The sequence below is a fragment of the Nothobranchius furzeri genome, chromosome 15 (assembly GCF_043380555.1).
Source record: "Nothobranchius furzeri strain GRZ-AD chromosome 15, NfurGRZ-RIMD1, whole genome shotgun sequence".
NCBI lineage: Eukaryota > Metazoa > Chordata > Actinopteri > Cyprinodontiformes > Nothobranchiidae > Nothobranchius > Nothobranchius furzeri.
Window position 1 is genome coordinate 51,184,985 of NC_091755.1, and position 20,261 is coordinate 51,205,245.

At 42.5% G+C, this 20,261-nt stretch overlaps 1 protein-coding gene across 7 annotated transcripts in view; it reads right to left on the reverse strand.

Annotated features, from left to right (window-relative positions):
* Positions 1–11: 11 nt before the first annotated feature.
* Positions 12–20,261, reverse strand: part of LOC107391321 (vitamin D3 receptor A) — an 88,482-nt gene continuing 68,232 nt past the window's right edge. For all 7 annotated transcript variants that reach the window (XM_015968581.3, XM_070544981.1, XM_070544983.1 and 4 more), the window contains 6 exons: positions 16,887–17,071; positions 15,363–15,462; positions 14,415–14,592; positions 9,273–9,424; positions 8,828–8,944; positions 12–7,691 (listed from right to left, as the gene is read on the reverse strand). In XM_015968581.3, the coding sequence (XP_015824067.3) occupies positions 7,438–7,691; positions 8,828–8,944; positions 9,273–9,424; positions 14,415–14,592; positions 15,363–15,462; positions 16,887–17,071 (986 nt within the window). In that variant the 3' untranslated portion in view covers positions 12–7,437. The remainder of the gene's footprint in view (positions 7,692–8,827; positions 8,945–9,272; positions 9,425–14,414; positions 14,593–15,362; positions 15,463–16,886; positions 17,072–20,261) is intronic.

The following is a 20,261-nucleotide window of genomic DNA, read 5'->3' on the forward strand; positions in this document are numbered from 1 at the left end:
GGACTGCAGGGTTGTTTTGCACCAATATGTACAGCGGTTTTATTTGTGATTTCCCCAAAACATCATCAATATTTTAACTACATACAATAATGGTGATCAAAAGAAATCTGCATGATAACGGGGTGGGGTGTGGGGTGTGTGTGTGTGTGTGGGGGGGGGGGGGGGGGACACCAAAAATAAATACAAGTCTTAAAAAAAAGGTGATTTGAGCAAAAACAGACACATTAGTTAAGGTACTTATGCATACCACTATTTTTCATAAAAGGCTGTTAATGGTGCCATGATAGCATCGCCATGGCAACTGTGAATACTGACTTCAGCATGAAGCCCTACAGTCTAGTGACTTTTACTGCAGGGTAGTGCGCAGGTGAGGAGGTAAAGGTACTTATCTTGGGACTCAGGCTTAAAAGTAAAATAAAAATAAAAACTTTTTTTGCTCAAATAATTATTACATTAGATCTGTGTACAGGACGTTCTTACAAACAGGTTTAAATTAAGTCAAATCACATAAATTTCGATTTTCATCACACTCTGCTACATCAGCACAACAGCTCTAGAATTTTTTCTCTTTACATTTATTTATTTATTCTATAGGGACTTTTAAAAGGGGAATAAATAAAGGTACTGACTAAATCACAGCTAGCAGAGTGGCTTTGCACATCCTTTTGGACGACATGCACCTCCTGCAAGCACGCTACTATTGGCTTGGAAATCTCTTACAATAATTCAGGAAATTAGCAAATGTGTTGATACATATATATATATATATATATATATATATATATATATATATATATAAATACATACATACATATATATATAACTCAATGAAACTATGTAATACAGAAAGATTTGTATTCTGGCTTAAAACCCCTGATATAGTCCCAAAATAAGGCTGTGGGTTCGAGGCACACCAAGGTACGACTGAGCAGAGCAGTATGTGCATTTACAATCTCTCTCTAAAAGACGTTCCAAATGTACATACCAGTTAAAAACCTGTCCATGTCAGGTTCTGTTATAGCCATTTTTCAGAATAAGAGAAGAAAATATACATTGATAATAAATCGCTTTCAGACTTCATACGTTCGCAGAGCATTTATGAGACAGAAACACAAGTGCATCATTGGCAAATAACTGCTGGTGAGGGAACGAGAAGTGCACACGTGTGTGTTTGTCTGAACGAGTGTACTGTGTTCACGGTCTTTATGAGTCAGTAAGTTCACCTGTGAATGCATTGCTTTAAGTGCGTGAGTGAGTGTGTGTGTGTTAGCAAGCGTATATTTAAAGAGGTAGCAGAGAAACGCAACCAGAGCGACAGATGAACTGAAACTTTCCACCTGTTAAAGACAAAGTTCACTAGATTTGCAGTGGTCTCTCACACGAGAGAATGGGAGAAAGCTTCATGAGTCGACCTCTGTGGGAAAAAGTTCTGGTGTTCCTGCTTCAGAAGGCAGAAGTTTGTTGGAAAAGCGCAGAAAAGTGCTGGATTTTGAGTATTAGGACATCTCACGTCTGATTGGCTAACAGCAACGTGACTCTACCACTGACTGTTTGCTCTGCAACGCTGGTGTATCTCCACAAATAACACAAGGAGTTCTGCTGTGTGGTGGAGTGGCTAATGCTAACGATTAGCCTCTACTAGCTAAGACGTTCTCTGTTGTTCACTGGACGCTAAAACAACAACAGCCACCCTCGTCACAATCAAAGATACGACAGTGTGACGTAGATCTGTGTGGCTTCTTCTACGTCGAGAATCTGACAGGAAAATTCGGTTAGAAGGCTATTTCCACATTTAGCCTGCATGCAAGTATCGTCTTTAAAAAAGAACAGTTTGTTGGTGAATTTGGTCTTTAACAAGGGTGGAACATTTAGGGTTCAGTCATTTTCTCAGATTACAGGTGAAGTAAGTGTAAAGTATCATTAAACCATCATTTTGTATGAAATGACCTTCTGACAGGCGAGCAGTGTGACACTCTTTTCAAGTGAAACTCACATTTTCCGTAGTAAAGGCCAAAACAAAAACAAAATGCCAAAAATGTGGATGTAAAGACTTGACCTAAGAGGTCTAAGCTGCTGAATCGATTAGTTAAGATCTTAAAGTCAATCGTTCATCACAGAAGGCTGGTTCTCTGAACAACATCACAAAGATCCCAAACCAGAGTTAGAGGGAAACAGAAGGCAGACTGCTGAGAGTAATGGGCTGCAGTGTGTGTGTGTGTGTGTGTGTGTGTGTGTGTGTGTGACAGAGAGAGAGAGAAGCCTGGCTGCAAAACAAACATATCAAACCCTTATTTGTACCTAGAAGAACTGACACGGGATCCCAATGTTGCAAACCCTCATCAGGCAGTCGAGGACAGAGAAGCACACAGAAAACCTGCTGACGGGCGTTAATTCCAGGTTTTATTGTTAAATTTTCTCTTTTTTTTGTTACATTTTTACTTCCTTTTGCTTTAGGGACAAGCCGCCTGACTGAGGCGTGTCTACTTATTTAATCATCTTAGCATTTAGGGTTTTTCTGTTTATTACATAGTTTATGCTTTTCTATAGTCTTGATAAAAGTTATTAGAAGTTACATTTGTACAAATTGTGCAAACAAGTTTCTCAGGAATTTCTAACACTGTTCAATAATACGAGGCTTTGGGAAGATGGCCTGAATCAGCTGCCACAACCAGCTTAGAAAACCAGAAAAGCTAGCATGGCAGCGCTAAGTTCTTGTGTGAAATAGGTCCGAGCTGCTATAAAAATCAGGAAACATCCGTTTTATGTAACAAAATAGGAGTAAAACAGATCAACACGAGCACTTAGGGTGTTAGCCCTAAACCTGCTAACACACGAGTGAAGGAAAAGGTGCAAAAGAGGCATCTAGATCAACGGCATCAACGATGGGAGTGCAGGACTTTTACGGGTTTGAATGGAAATTGAAAACATGACCACAAGCCGTCATGTGGGACACGCACTTTTTAAAATGTGGGTTAAAAAGGTGCTAAAAGTGCTTTTTTATGGTTTTATTACAAAAATAAAGTTAGGTTTGCTATATTCAATCTTAATCAGGAATGGCTAACAACTCTGAAGTAATAAAATCAGTTACTGACTAAAATAAAACAAATTTCCAGTGGCCTTTTTCTTTAGTCTGAGATGAAATCCTTATATTTGTGTTGACTCTTCCATCTGAAAAGGACTTCAGGAACTTTAACTAAAGCATCCTAATTTAATAAGAAACAAAAGGACTTGGTTACAACCTCCGCAGGAAAAAAAAATTCAAATCTATGAAGACAAATCTGAACCTTGCTGTAATTACTTTCACCGCCACAAGGGGGGGGACAAACGTTCTGCACTGCAGATGAAAGATTTGTCGGCTTTCGTAGAAATCAGAGATAGAAATCATCCAGCGTTTCAAATAAAATCTACTGCACACAAAAAAACTCAATTAGTGTTAAAAATGTATCTTTTTTCATATCAGACACAATCACGCTGCGACAAAAACATGATACATATTTATATATAATTGCATGTGCGGACAGGAGAGAGGTAGTATTTTTGGGAAACACAGTGCCGAAGTTTGGCAGAACACCGGTTGTTTGAGACTACGAGACGAAACCGTGACGAGATCACGGAAAGACAGAAACCAGAAGATCTGAGTAAAGCAGTGACATTTAGAAACATTGGGATCCACTCATTTACTGATACCCCTCACCAGATCACTGTCGGCTATCCTGTAGATCTGTGAAAGCTGCTAGAGAGAGTTGTAGTGTGTGTGTGTGTGTGTGTGTGTGTGTGTGTGTGTTTGGCTCCCTTTAAAGGCTATTGTAAAAAGTCATTCTGCTGTAAACGACTGAGGTATCTGTTAAATGTTTCCAGCTTAGTGAGGTTTTTTTGTAAGGCTACTGAGGTGGAGCTGCTGACCTGGGTTGAGGGGACGAGGGGCGACGTGGCGGGAGGCTCCGGCGTGTTTTCAGGTTTAATAAGCACAGGGAAATCAGATCTGAGATCAGCTAAGGCTCTCAAACTCTTGCCATGTACCACAGGCGACTCATGAGATTCCCTTGGAGGAGAATTTGGTGTCCAACTTTGCAAACGTCTCATGTTTTAGAAGCTTTGGCATAAACCTTTAAACAATTCCTTTAATAGATACGACATCGTTTTAACAGGAATTATGAAAAGAGTTTGAGATCCACTGAATGTTCATTTTACAGGTTTCAGATATACAATCTTTAAAAGATAAGAGAATAAGAAAGGAAACGCGGAACAGCAGCAGGAAAACAGAGAAACCTGAAAACCACGCATGACCTCTCACCCCGTCAGCCCGTCCTGCATTCCTTTGATGATGTAGATGTTGATACTGAGCGTAAAATATAAAAATAAAAATAAAAGTCTCTATGACTAATACTTACTAAACCATTAATGTTAAAAATCTGAGCTTGGAGAGCTGCGATGTGAGACACGGAGTCAAACAAAACCATTATGTCACACTTTGGGTTTAAGAGGCGACATCTCACTCTGCCTGTCACTACATCTACCTGCGGCCATTTTGAAAAATACTTTATCTCCTATGATCTTTATACAAATTGTACACAGTCTGGAAAAAGGTCCGATGCAAAGCCAGGCAGGGGAGCCGCTTTGAAACGAATCTAGTCCCGCAGCAGCAGCTGCTCCCCTGAGTCCTAAACTCCCATCAGGCCTTTGGTGCATCGAATTTCCAAAGCAGAGATTGGCTGGCTGCTCGATTAAAGCTAAGAAGAGAAGAGCTGCTGTAGCTGAGGATGAGGAGGTGGCTGGATGCACGGCTGATGTACGAAGAGGCACGCCAAAGTTGTCTGCTGCAACAGTTTGCCGCTGGCTAAATTCGGTATCAGTCCAGCTGAGGCAGAGTTGTTCACTGAAACAAAGATCCACAGACCGCCTTTGGAGGTAACCGCTCCGGGGAAAAGCTTTCCTTGGGTACCGTTTCCCACACTACATCCTTCTGTTAAAGTTTCCCGGCTTAAAACTCGAGGACAACGTGAGAGGGGGCGTGTTGACGTACAAGCGGGAACGGCTCACCTTGGCGTTCCAGAGCAGAAAGCCAATCGCTAGCTAGTCAGTGAATCCTGCCACACGTTAAAAACCAACAATCATGACTGAGAAAAGGAAAATAATCACCTAAATGAAAATAATATGTATATATCATGAAAATCTTATTGATTGAAGAAGGAAAAGACGTACATCCATAATGTTGGAACAAACAAACGAGACGTTTAGTGGAAAGAACTTAGTGAGATGATGGGTAAGTTCTTATTTTTGATTTCTCAACACGACTGGGATTATTAACAGAGTTCATAATTGGAATACATGTTTAAGTAACATCATTGAGTTACTTTTTAGTTTCATCCATAAACGACTCACTAAGTTCTCCAGCTCTGCGTCCGTGTCCACTCAAGCAGAAAAACAACGTTTGTCTCTTAATTGCATATAAAACAGCATCTCCAGAGCATCCTCCCATCAACAGTTGAATTATCTTAGTATTTTTTAAACCTACGTTAGCTTCTATTTACAGACTAGGCAAGTGGTATTTACAGGGTTTCTCCACAAGGGGGCGATCCAGGCCAGCGTGAAGTGTGAGCATGCACCAACAGAAACATGATATGTAGTAATAAAGTAGTGATGAACCTTGCTTATGAGTCTGGTGTTGAAATGACATACATGTGACATGAAAACGTAGCGGTTTGGCTCTCGTCGGCGTAGAAAAATCGCTCTCATGCCGGATATTAAAAAAACACCTGAAGGTTTTTTACTCTAGAAAAAAGACACTGTACACGGTTTTAGGATTACACACCTTTAGAATACTCGCTAAGCCCCAAAAATATTAAAATGTAGGTTGATATCGTTGAACATTTTGTTAACGGTGAGTTAATCTTTCTCTTTTTTTAAACAATCATAAGTTTAGGAATGAGAATGTTTTCTTTTTAAAAAAAGTGTATTTCTTTAGCTTCCTTATGCTGTTATTCAGTATGATTAGAAATCACAGTGATGCCTAGAGCTTCAGAAACAATCCGTCTCCTGATTGTAAGCTTACGCCACACACACACACACACACACACACACACACACACACACACACACACACACACACACACACACACACACACACACACACACACACACACACACACACTCGCGCCATAAAAACCAAGAACACAATACGTCGGAAAACACTTTCCCTGAGGCAACAGCTGGCAGCTGGTTTCTGTCCAACTATCTAGTTCCATCTTAGCAGCACTCCAACGAGCCAAACAACTATTTCTGACAAGCCGTCTACGTTTGTCCATCTACAAACTTCACAGGTCCAAAAAAAAACTTTTTTTAAAAATTAAAAAAATTCGGAAAGTACAACAGAAAAGTGCTGTGTTGCACTTTAGCTTCGGCCAGAGCCTGTAAATACGCCCCCTTGTGGTCCATCTATAGCCTCACACTCTGTACACGTAGCAAAAATAGAAAGGCTCCTCGGAGTTCACCCTCTCAGTGTGTGTGTGTGTGTGTGTGTGTGTGTACATGTCACTTTAAGGATGATGCGTACAGACGTCACCGAGGAGCCTTACAAACCTCTATATTATTCAACACTCAGAAGTACTTCTGCCTGTACACAGTCCAATCAAACACTGGGACTAATGTTTGATACTATATGCAAATATATTCTTTTACATAATTATACATACATTCTTCTTATGTTACACTTTCTGGAACAGGAACTGAAAGCTCCTCCCTTCCACCTTCCGTCCTCCACATTGCACCGTTCTTCCCACCTGAAACATCAGTCTTCATGTCTCCAACAGATTCACAAAGCAGGTCACACCAGATAGCTCACCGGCGCCGCTCGCATCAAAATATTAAAATAACAGTCAAAAAAAAAAAGGACTTTTCAGCTGGTTTCTGGCCACTGACGTGATTTGGATGTTGTTGAAAACTGTAAACCAAGAGTGTTTGTAGCTATCTACACAGTTCAGAGATGTAAATCGGAGCGTTCCTCTTGTCGTTGCCGTGTGTTTGGGTAAACATGGAGATGAGGATGAGCGTGCGAGGGATGCATCCACAGACAGAGAAACTGTGGGGTGTAGACTCCGGTAGAAGGAATCTGCAGGTGTGAAAACGGATGAGCCAACGGAGATGTCTGCGTGTGAAAACAAAAATGAAAATCTAAAACGGATGCAGAGTCGTTTCTGCAAGGATCAGAACGGGATCAGGTGGCCCGAGGGATGCAGAATCGTGTACTTGTGAATCCAGAGCTCCGTTATGGTTTAGTTTTGATGCTCGAGGAGAGATGGGGGGGGCTGACTGATAATCTGCATGTGAGACCATTCATCATTTTCCCACTAGTCCAATGTTTTGTCGAGGGAAAGAAAGCCAGAATGGTCGTCGGTGTGATGAGTGCGTTCGTATGCAAACACTCCTCCTCCCGTGCCGCTACGACACCTCGCTGCCGAACACCTCCAGCACCAGCGGGGTGAGCTGCATGCTGTGCTCGGGCTGGAAGGAGAGCGAGCGGTACTGCTTGGAGTGCTCCTCATTCAGGCTGCGCAGGTCGGCCAGCTTCTGGATCATTTTGGCGTAGAGGAGGCGTCCCCCCGGGTGGTTGACACGGATGTAGGCCTGGAGTGCCTCGGAGAGACAGTCCTGAAGCTGCTCGATGCGGGCGTGGTCCTGGACACCGGGGCGGTCTGCAGTTGGACAACAGAGAGGGTTCTTCCTTATTGAAACAAAATAATTTTGGCGGATGTCTCAACAAAATAATCTCATGATAATAAAACTAAATTCTAAGGAAGTTTAGCTCATTTACCACAGACTTCTTTTTTATATTTAATTTTAAAAGGTTGCTTCTACGTTTGGAATATTTACTCTTCCACTGGGATGCAGGGAAAAGTTCATCTGCTGCATGAAACAGCTAGCTAGCATGCTAGAAGCTGCTGGATCCTCTCTCTCTCTCTCTCTCTCTCTCTCTCTCTCTCTCTCTCTCTCTCTCTCTCTCTCTCTCTCTCTCTCTCTCTCTCTCTCTCTCTCTCTCTCTCTCTCTCTCTCTCTCTCTCTCTCTCTCTCTCTCTCTCTCTCTCTCTCTCTCTCTCTCTCTCTCTCTCTCTCTCTCTCTCTCTCTCTCTCTCTCTCTCTCTCTCTCTCTCCCTCCCTCCCTCCCTCCCTCCCTCCCTCCCTCATTTCTCTTAATTTGCTCTCATATTATGGAATTACGTTTAAAACAGGACATCTAACTGAATTTCTGTCGTGTTAGTGCCACCTACAGGTGGAACCGAGTATTGCACCTTGAGTGGCGCGTGCTTTGAGCAGATGATGAATTACGACACGTCACAGAAACCGAAAACTCAAGCTGGGAGAATTATCCAGAAATGTGAATGGAGCTACAAACAGAATTTTATCAGTTTAATTTGTGTGTAAAACTCTTTATTTGGCGAAGAGAAATTTAATGATAATTTTGGAATGATGGTCATTTTCCAAATGTCCGTTTAAAAACTTATAAAGGACTAAGAAGGGAAACGCTTTCACACAAAGTCCCACAAACACATTCTTCCACCAGCTGCTGTTTATGTTTTCCATGTGCACGTGTTAAAGTCGAAGTAATGAAACAAACATTCTGTTCCGTATGTTGAACAGAGAGGTTTCCCTTCCTGGAACAGGCCGTCATGTGTGTGACTGGCAGCTTCCTGTGCATTCACTTTCGGGGTAAATCTAGGCCAGAACACAAACCCAACACCCCAACAGCTCCTTGGACGACGTGCCAGTGAACAAAATAATGATTTACATTCTTCATTTTCAGAAGAACACAGATCATGAACGGCAGCAGTACCTGGGGACAGCAGGCAGATGGCCATGAGCAGCACATGTTCCTCCTCGTGCAGGTTGAGTTTCTTCAGACCAACTTGGAACTTCACCAGCGGCTCCAGCAGCTCCAGGGTGTGACCCGCTGCAGAGGATCGCACAGTCAGACAGTTACATGTTCACACTCTGAGCAGCAAAGCATTAAGCGTGTTTGTTTCCGGCATTTGAACAAAGTTTAACTGTTTCTATAAACGTACCATAACCTCGCAGTAAAGTGCACAGAAAGAATGGCTCAAGTGAATCATACCAATGTACAAGTTTCTCTGTTTCACTCTTTAAGGAAACTCCCTGAACTTTAAACATGCTCTGTGTGCAAAAACTTCAAATATTCATGAAGAAAAAACATGCAGCCACCAGCTCCTTCCATCTAATTTCTCATTGGCGTTTCAGTAGGACAGAAATGGGAAACCGACCCTTTGTAACATCGTTGACGCAGTATTTAAAATCGGGTCCCCCGCAGCTCCAGGACATGTCCTCCAGACTGAACGACTGGTTTGAGCGCAGCATGATGATCTCAATGGCGCTGGACTTTAACAGAGCGATCTGGTCCTCTGCAGTCAGCTCTCTGGAAACCAAACATAAACACAGAATGAGTCTCAGAGTGAAAAAAGTCATAATTTATTGTTTATCTTTAGTTAATGGAAAGTTTTAGCACTAGGCCAATAAATACTGAAACAGCAGCTCAATCTACAATCAACTGTCGCCCGTATAAAGTTCAAGTTTCATAAACCTCCACTCCACAGAAGAGCAAAAACAAGAAAATTAATAAACTTTAAATGCCTCATGTGAAATATTTGAGTTTGATTGGGTTAAAGCAGCGCTAAAGAGTTTTTACAACTTTACGCTATTGCTTCCAAACTCGTTCTCTGTGGCCCTCTGCTGAGCAGAAACAGCACTAAACTTTTGTGGTTTGCATAAAACACCAGTGGGAGATCTCTACCAGCTTTATGGCAATAGCTGTTTACTGTGGCGGTAACTCATATAAGGGCTAGCTGTTAGCTTTTTCAGTTCGCCAGCCGTTAATAAAAAGCACAAGAAGAATTTGGTGTTTTATTGTTGACATCATGGTGAAGCCTGGAAGTAAAAGGAACAGAGTTAAGTCTATGGAGGCGAAGCACGGAGCTAAAACCTGAGTGAACATCGGCGTGGCCTTACCCTAGTTTCAGGGGGCTAAAGGAGGCTTCGACATCTTGGACTGATGGTGACCTGGCTTTGTTGCTACTGGACTAGGACATAGTATTTTTTCGTCCAACAGTGTGGATCTTTTCTCTTCTTGGCTTATTTAGTACCCATTGGGTCGCGTTGGTGTTAGCCCATTGTTAGCGCTAGCTGCAGCAGACTGCCGCAGAGTTGTTTTTAAGACTGTTGTAATTCCACTTTGAACCAGTAGGACAGAGAAGCAGGAAATGTTTAAATAATTGTGTTTTATTTTTTGTTCTATTCCTACATGTTCATTCTAAATATATATATATATATATATATATATATATATATATATATATATATATATATATATATATATATATATATAATTATTGGTTTACTCATTAAATTAAGTGTTAATGTAAGTGTACAGACAAAATGTAAATAACATCAGCTGATTCTTTTCTACGTGACATAAACATTGTCGGTAGATTGCCAGCAGAACATTAGGTGGGCAGGAAAATGACTGAACGTTCCCCGCTGTCAGACGAAGTCTAAATGTTGTCACAACGTTCTAATTCCAGGCACAAACATCACTTTGTTCCATCCCAGCACGAGATCCATTAAAGCGATAGCAGGTGTTTATCGGTCAGAACGTTCTACTTAACCACCTACACCCACAAACAATACCACACGTGTGTGTGTGTGTGTGTGTGTGTGTGTGTGTGTGTGTGTGTGTGTGTGTGTGTGTGTGTGTGTGTGTGTGTGTGTGTGTGTGTGTGTGTGTGTGTGTGTGTGTGTGTGTGTGTGTGTGAGACAGAGAGAGGACTGTATAATATCTTTATTGTAGCATTAGAGAATACGTGTGCTGACTGTTTATGTGTAATGACCAAAAAGTGACAATATCTAATAAATAAGTGTCGTTATTTATCCTCTTGTTGATTTGAAGCCATTTGAACTTCTTTTTTTCTGGATTCATCACATTTTCAGACAAAATTTTCCCAATAGTTTTTAAATTATGTGTTTATTAAATGTCTTCATTTTTATTACAAAAAAGGCATTTATTGAGTTAAAGCCATGAATAAAATCAGTGAAAGTCTTGTTACGATGTGAAATTCATTCATTTTTAACAAATGTGATAAAACTCTTGTTTTTTTTACCCTTTGATGTAAAATGTGTCCAATTTTCATAAATTATATTAAAATAAATATTTCTTTGATACTAAAACAGTTATCTCTATTTGTTATAGATGCTAAAATAAGCTTGTGTGTAAAATGAGAGGTAATATAGGTAAAAAGTGTGCAACGTTAGTATTACTAAGACAGGATTCTTGTTTGTTTTAGTATCATTTATTTTCATTTTATTTTGGATTGGTCTAATAATATGTCCAATTTATATATTTTCTCATTTTATGCAAACTGTAAAACTCATAAATCAGACTGTACTGCTTGCCTTCTTATAAATGTTGCAATGTAATCACCTTAACCTTTTCACTGGTAAGAAATATATGGACTAAAAACATTAAATCTTGTGCATTAGGAAGCAAATACATTTTACATAACAAGGAAAATAACATTTTAGATGATGAAATAAGGATTTCTGAACAGTAAACAAACAAATAAATAAATTCTAGATAGAAATGTTCTAAAAGAAGGTGAAAACAAACATCTCAGCTAAACTACTTTTTTCATGCACACATTCACAGGGTTATCGGTGAGCTCATCTGAAGTGACAGCCTGTTCCTGGAAGAGCTTGTTTGTTTTCACCTCATGCATTAATGTCCTGTATACGTCTCTGCAGTAAAACAGTACACTGCGTGTGTGTGTGTGTGTGTGTGTGTGTGTGTGTGTGGGTGTGTGTGGGCGGGGACCTCATTCAGGTTGTTATCTGTGCGTGCCGCTGGTATGTTGTTGCAGAATTTTATAACCGAGTAAATATCACGGGAACTCAGTGAGACGGTGGCTGTCTGCTCAAAGTAAGACTTTCACTATCAACAATGGAGCAAAACAGGGAAATACCTCTGTTTACAAAAAAACAAGGGTGTCCTTATAGTTGGGAACTTTTGTCATAATAAGGACCGTCTGTTGGTTCATTCTGCCCCTTTCAACTTGAAATATAAGGATATTTGTGGTGTTGGTGTCAGCTGGGTTCATACACTTTGTTAGCTATGGTTTTCCGTAACTCTTCTATGACTTTTCCATAACCATTCACTGAATTTCCAAGACCAAAAATGAACATTTCAGCCGGACCATCGTAGTCGGTGCCTCTAAATCAAACCAACAGTCCAACATGAATGTCCATTTGTTTCGACTGCAAATGTTTGTTACGACTTTCATCGAATAAAACAACATAAGCCGTTTGTTGCGACACGTCCTTCAGTATCAGCTTCTTAAAACACGGGGCTGGTCCATATGTGCACACACACTGCATATTTCTCACCACATGCAAATCTCCTAGCAATCTGACCGTCAGGAAGCAGTAGTGAGAGTTCATTACTTTTAATGCCCACAAAGAGAACTTCTGTTGCTGTAGAAGCATCCATGACTGTCTGCCTTGCCGTGGAAATTGCAGCCGCTGCATCAACAACCGTCTGTGTCGGTGCGGAGGAAACTGCACTAACGCCATCTTTGCCTGTTTTAAAAAACTCGCCGACTGACAGGCTTCTGCAGCGTTCGACAGCTGCAGTGTGTTTTCCCTTTCATGTGGCTTACCAGCCCCGCCTCTCCCATGCCGCTTATATCGAAGGACTTGGAGCAAAGTCTGCATTTTGCGCGTTTCCTGTCAGGGTCTTTCAGTAGCCACACTCGATACTTCTCCTTGAAAAGCCACTCGTTGTTAAAACTGCACTTCCCCGGCATTTCGAAGCACTTTAAAATCCACGTCGGATAACGAGTTGAGACACCGCCAAACAATGAACCAATGAACACTCGGCCTACTTTACGGTAACGTGAACTCTCATCGTAGGCCGTCAGGTGAACGGGTGAACCCCATTTTCGTTTCATCTCCTTCCGAGCTCTTGTGGCCACTTGCTTCATAAAAGTACATTCATATGTTTTTCATAAGTAAACTTCTCCTCCTTTTGGTAAAGCCATTTTATTATGATCGATGTTTTAATTTGGGACTAGTTTGTTTTGAGAGTAAGGACACATTGGTAACGCGGCTCACACGTGATCGTTTTACCCCAATGGGGTGCACGCATTTAGTAAACAGAAATGGAACGTGGCGGTGCACACGGAGTCGGACAGTAGCAGCGAGAGCGTCATGTTGCACTTCTGTAAATTTTAATCATAGTACACTATTGTATATTAATATTTTACACATCCAAAATATCCGAACAATATTTCAATACTTTTCCAAAACTTTACAGAGGATATTATTTTTCATGAACTTTTCAAGGACCTAGAAATTGCATTTTCAATTTCCATAACTTTTCCAGGTTTTTCATGACCGTACGAACCCGGTGTCAGGTTTCCTGCTCATTGGCCTTGGAGGCTTCCTGGCTTACCGGAAAATTAACGAGCTGTCGAGGAATATTGGCCTGATCCCGGAGCTCAGAGATGGTTTGCACCGCGCTGTGAATTCACAGACTCACATAATTGTCTAGATGAATCGTAAGCTTGGAACTTCGGCGGAGATTCATTCTTTGGCACAAAAGATGGATGCCATCAAGGAGAGAGTGGACGAATCAGCACGGATTGGGATAGATTAACGTCCATTATTGGGATTCTGAGAGGTTGAGGACCAACAAACTGTAAGACAGAGAGGAAAGTATCTCTGTCTGGCCCAAAAACAATTTCTAATCGGAATCTGGCGTCCTTGAGCCTGCAAGGCTCCAAGGAAAACTACCCCCTCATAAGAAATGTGGAATGTGCCGTCACTATGGCAACTCAGCTCTGTCTCCTTTCCCAGCCTGGGCGGGACTGCGGGAAGGCCGCTGAAACGTTCCAGGGTCACTGCAACCCTCCAACCCTCAATGCTCCTCCCCCTATCCACACTGAGGTGACATGCGCTGCTTATCGTGGCTGCAGGAACTGAAGTGGGGATAGTCCCAACCCACCACCCCACCTAGTGGACACTTATGTTGTGCTGTCTGAAGTCTGTTGCATTTCTGTCTGAGGTGTTTTGTTGCAGAGCAAAGCTAACTCTGAAGAGCCTTTTTTCCCTCCACCTGAACCAATCCTCATGTAACCCCTCTTATCTCTATTAAGGTAGTGCGACTCAGGGTTGCGAATGACCACAGTCACCAATTCTTGTCATGCGTCTTGCCCATGTATGTCTGATCTCTGAATTGTGTGTACTGAAACTCTAATTTCCCTCTGGGATTAATAAAGAATCTTTGATTGATTTGAAAGAACTCTAAAGCAACCAAGCATGTGAGGATGACTCGGTTCTACGATGGTTTTTGTTCCTACCTGAAGCCTGGGATCATTTTGGCGAAGCCTATGACCTTCTGAATGCTGTAGGAGACCAGGTCAGCCAGGTGGGGCAGCATGGAGAGCTTAGTGTCCTCCTCGCAGGAGTCTGGACTACTAGCGCCATCCTGGTACATCATCAACAGGCTGCTGAGGTTCATCTTGGTGTCCACCGACTCTGTTTGATCAGGAGACGTGACATGGAGGCTTCATTTTAACGTTTTATTACATTTAAAACAACTGAGATCAGAGGTGAGGACACCAATTAGACTGTAGATTAATATAAAGATGAATTAGTAAAGTAATAAAAAAAACTTAAAAGCCATGATTTAACTTCACTGCCATTGACGACTAAAGTCGTCATTTGCATTTTTTTTAAACTGTGTGGGCGTCGGACGAGCCCCCGCACTGTGGGAACAAACATCAGCTCTAAAGCCCATCTTAATTCGCAAACGTCACACGTCACGTGATCAGGAAGCAGAACATCCATGTGTTAGGAGATCGTTTTGGGCCTCTGCTGCAAAAAAAAGTGAGGCGCGAACCGGAAAAGCTTCTGCCGATCACAATTCAACAACGGATTATAAAAGAACGGATAACGCTCGAAACGCGCGGATTCTGCCTGATGTAAGAGGTGAGTCTCCGCTTTGTTTTGGTAGTTTTGGCGTCGACGTCATCCTAGCGCAACGTTCTGTGACTCTTAAAAAAACTGTGAAAATGCAGAAAAACGCTGGCAGCGAAGGACTTTTCTGATCAGGGAACGGCTGGCTGCAAACGAGTTAACGTGTTCCTGATGTAAATGGCTCTTCTCTCCTGATGCTACATTCTTCTGGTGTACGCGGCACGAGAAGCAACGCTGCAATAAATCCACCGACATGTGTCCCTGCTTAGCTTAACCTGGGATGACGTGGGTGAAAGAAGTAAGAAGAAGCGAGTGTTTATTGTTCTCACCAGGTGAGTGATTGAATGAATCAGAGGAGGCATCAGACAGAGAGTGAAGAGAGGCGGCTCTGCTGGCGCTGCGTGTTACCGGGCCGTCGCGCACCGGAGGCTGAAAACACCCAGAGAAAAACACATTAATGCACTCAGCACTGCTCTTTCCGCTGCATCTCTTAGAGGAAGAAGTTACGTTATAGAAAAGCTGGTGATATAATTACACAGCTGTTTTGTATTGGAACCATGTTTTTTACTAATGTCTGTAGAACTAAAACTGTACGCTCAGTAATGATTCATGCTCATTGTAGGTCACTTCCTAACTGGTCTTGGATCAGAGAAATAGAGTTTACATCCAATAAAAGTCTTATATTATGGCATTTTGACCTTGTAGTATTGTTATTTTCTCATGAAAAGTGTTTTTTGCTTCACACGTGCATTTTCCTGTCAGATCCTAGCTGGTGTGCTCAGCAGGAAGCATTCAGCTGGACGGGGTTGTTGCTGCGTCCTCACGACCCGCTCCTCACCACCTAGATAGAATCTGTATCCCTCCTCCTCTGGACTGTAAACACGCTAGACTGTTTTGTGAATATTTCCCTGCTTACTGCACCCTTGAAGCAGGTAAATCTTAAATATTTAACAGCAGTTCTGCCATAAAGACAACATGAAACTAAATTAAGCTATCCACTAAGCCCCGTGTGATTTGTACCTTGAAAGCAGCGATATATAAAAAATAAAATAACTTTCTACCTCTACTTTAGCCTCAGCGGTGCTCGTTAGCTCATCAGTGCAATTCTATAAAGAGAGGCTGAACAGGAAGTTAGCGAGGGGTTTTGCAGCGATGCTAATGACATGAAAGAGCTGCTAACGGACACGCAGACGACTCAAACAGCCGAAAGCGAGTAGCCGTTTATGACTCAACGTGTGCTGAACGTGTTACAGTAAGAAGAGCATGTCATGCACCAGGTGGACTTCCTGTTTTCCTTCTGGTTTGTTTGAAAGAAAATTATTTCAAGTCTTTTTGCAATCGTTTGATTTGTCTCAGTAAATGCCCGCTTGACTTTTTTATAGTGATGGGAGGTAAAGACAGGTTTCAGCGTAGAGTTCACCTGCAGGTCAACGTAACACCCACGAGTCAATGTCTAGTTTACCACCCAGTTGGAGTGCGCCTGTGGTTGTCTGCGTTAGGTCTGTGGGACTTTCTCAGCCAACTTTTATTCTTCATCTGAATTATTTCAGACAATCCTTTTGCTGTGGTTCTCTCAGAGAACACTGTCTGATGAAATGAGGAAAATATGACACGCCTCTTTAGTCTGGCGACCCGTGTCGCTGCAGTTGAGCAAATTGGAAGCACACATGGGTGGAAGGCTGCTGGTGTTGGTCAGGCTAAAAATATGTTGATTGACTTGTTCTAAGTGTTTTTAGAGACATAAACAGGCATTTGTCTTGCTGTGTGAATGTGTCCGTAGGTCGTTTTTGCTCTTCACTAATGTTAATGTGATTGTGGTTCAAATAAAAGATGTATTTCTGAACTGGACTTACCCTAAAGCGAGTGAAGTCAGAATAGGAGGTGTCGTAGGTCTTGTGGTGAGCTTCCACGAGACTTGAGATCATCCGAGCCTGCTCATCGTCCAGCCGTGGCCGCTGCGCCTCCCGAGCCGCCTCCTCCTCTTTCCTCTTCATGATCATTTCCCTTTTTCTTTGAACCTCCTCGTCCGTCAGAATAACTGCCACAGACGGTGAAAAGGGGGACACGTGAAAACTTCAGAATAAAGTTACCAAACATCCACATTTACTGCCTCCTCAGTTCAAAGTTTGCACTTTTATCAGGAAAAATGATAAAAATGTAATAAAATGTTAGATTGTTTGACTTACTATACAAAGAAAAATGACATACCTACAAAAAGTCAGAAATTTGTGAGCCTGACTGATCCATCAGCTACATGAAATGATCAAAAACACGAAAACACGGCTAACTCATTTGACTCCCGCCCAATTGTTTTGTACAGGTAATTTGAGAAAATTGCAGCAATTGCACAGGCAGGATGACATTTTCTCAAAAACCTGCAATAACAAACAAATATTTCAACTTTCCAGCTTTTAGGGGCATAAAGTAAAAAGACACGTTTTAGGTCTGAAAGGTCAGCATGTTCGCTGCACAGTGTTCCAGGTGGTGGCAAATCAGAAACCTTTTATTTCAAGCTGTGCCTGAGAACATTCGTTAGAGTGGAACTCTGTCAGGTGTGTCTTTGTGACGGCTGCAAAAAGGGAGTTTATTCATTTTCCTACATACAAGACCCACGTCCATAAAAATAGTAAAAATATAAAAAAGCATTTCGAAAATGTTTTAAAATATATTTAAAATGAGCAAGAATAAGAAATTGCGATTTAATAGAAAAAATGTTAATAAAGAGAGAGAGTGAACAGGAAAGAGGGAAATCAGTGGATCCTGAGGAAGGTGGAATAGGTGGGGAGAGCAGAATAAAGAGAGAGAGGTGAAGAAGGTCATACAAAAGCCAGCTTGAACAAGTGAGTCTTCAGCTGCTTTTTAAAGGAGACCACTGAGTCCACTGATCTCAGGCTCAGGGGGAGAGAGCTCCAGAGTCTGGGGGCCACAGCAGCAAATGATCTGTCACCTTTGACCTTTAGCCTGGTGCTGCACAACCAGTAGGCTTTGATCACTGCACCTCAGGGACCTGCTGGGGGTGTAGGGACTAAGAAGATCACCAATGTAAGATGGTGCTTGTCCATGTAAGGCCCTATAGACCAGAACCAGGATCTTGAAATGAACCCTGAAGTTAACTGGCAGCCAGTGAAGCTGGAGGAGAAGCGGGGTGATGTGGGTGTGTTTGGAGGACTTGGTCAGAAGCTGAGCACGAGCATTCTGAACCACCTGTAGACGGTTCAGGGAGGTTCTGCTCAGACACGTGAAAAGAGAGTTACAGTAGTCTAAGAGTGAGGAGATGAAGGTGTGGAGAACTGTCTCAAGTTCAGAGCGAGACAGAATGGGACTCAGCTTAGCAACGTTCCTGAGATGGAAGAAGGAAGAGCGAACAAGAGAACTGACATGAGAATCCAGGGTGAGAGCTGGGTCAAAGGTCACGCCAAGATTCCTGACAGAAGGTTTGGTGTGAGAAGCAAGCTGACCAAGAGAGTCTCTGACTTTGGGAACCAGCTTGTCTGGGACACAGATGAGGATCTCAGTCTAATCTTCATTCAGCTGTAGAAAGCTCCCAGCCATCCAGGATTGGATAGAGTCTAAGCAGGTGTGTAACAGCTGCAGCTTAGACATCTCATGGGGCTTGAAGGAGATGTACAGTTGGATGTCATCTGCATAAAGATGGTAGGAGATTCCTTTGAAGGAGCTCAGGATGTGCTGAAGAGGAAGCAGATAGAGGAGGAAGAGCAGAGGCCCCAGCACAGAACCTTGTGGGACACCATGAGTAAGAGAGGTGGTGGAGGACCTAAACTTGGAGACGGCCACAGAAAAGGAGTGCTCAGAGAGATAAGAGGAGAACCACTCCAGAGCAGTTCCTGATCGGCCTACCCAGTCTCTCAGCCTCCCAGCAACAATCTTTTCCAAGATCTTGGAGATGAAGTTTAGAGATGGGTCTGAAGCTGCTATGGAGAGAGGGGTCGAGACTCGTTTTTTAAGAAGCGGGTGGATTACAGCGTTCTTAAAGTAAGCAGGGACCTGACCAGAAACCAGAGAAGCATTAATTATAGAGAGCACGCTGGGACCGATGGACTGAAAAGTTGAGGGGGCATGCAGAGGTCTTCAGAGAGTTAACTAGTTTGGTTAACTCAGGCAAAGAAACAGGAGCAAAGCTATCTAGGATGATGGGCCTGGTTGGAGTCGGGAGAGGCGGCGATAAGGCTGAAGGAGAGATGCTAGATCTAACCTTATTGACTTTGTCCACAAAGAAAGACAGACAGTTCTGGTGATGAGCTACGATGTAGCCACAGCTGCCCTGGGGCGCACTGACAGAGACGAGGCTGCCGAGCACTGGCGCCACCAGTCCCTCCGACCACCATCAGCAGGCAACGTGGGTTAAGTGTCTTGCCCAAGGACATAACGACAGTGACAGACTGAGCGGGGCTCGAACCTGCAACCTTCCGATTGTGGGGCGAGCACTTAACTCCTGTGCCACCGTCACCCCATGAAAGGGGCTGGGTGGCATTTTATTAACCCTGTAAAGAGTGATTTTAGCACATACTGGCTCAGGTAAATTATTTAAAAAATGTGAAAAAGTTGCAACGCGTCCCTATAATTTAGTTGTAACGACGTTAAGAAGGCTGGCAGCACTTAGGCACTAAGGGGAACGTTTGTATCCCGTTTTAAACACCATATACTTTTCTATTTTTATATAAACACTTGAAAATAACCCCCGCAAAAAGCAGAATGAATTCATGTTACTTTCATCAGAACTGTTTTCCTTAAATAATGATGGACACTAGGGTTGCTGCCTCAGTAAAGCACTAATGCCTTGGTCCTCATTAATCCTTTGACTCCTTGCCACAGTAAACAATTACCGAAAGAGACAGACAGACAGCATGACTGCCACACAGACTGCAGCTGCCAAGAAGACACAGGCTGTCATGGCAGGGTCACAACATGCAGACATACAGTGACAAATCTGCTAATCTGGAATCAACGGTCTCTGACATATTTTACAAACACGGATCCTTTGAACAGGACACACTATGCAGATCTGATGTTTTGCATCTTTTTCTGCTGCCATGTGAGTCTCTACTGCCTCTATTATAAACACTCCAAGCTAAAATAAACATTGCCCATCCACTTTGGTCAGTCTTGGTTTTAGGAATTAAGGCCGTGCTCAAATTTAGGGGTAGCATTCTTGTAAGGACCCGTCGAACGCGGTCCTGGTAAGTCGCGACTATTATTTACAGCTAATA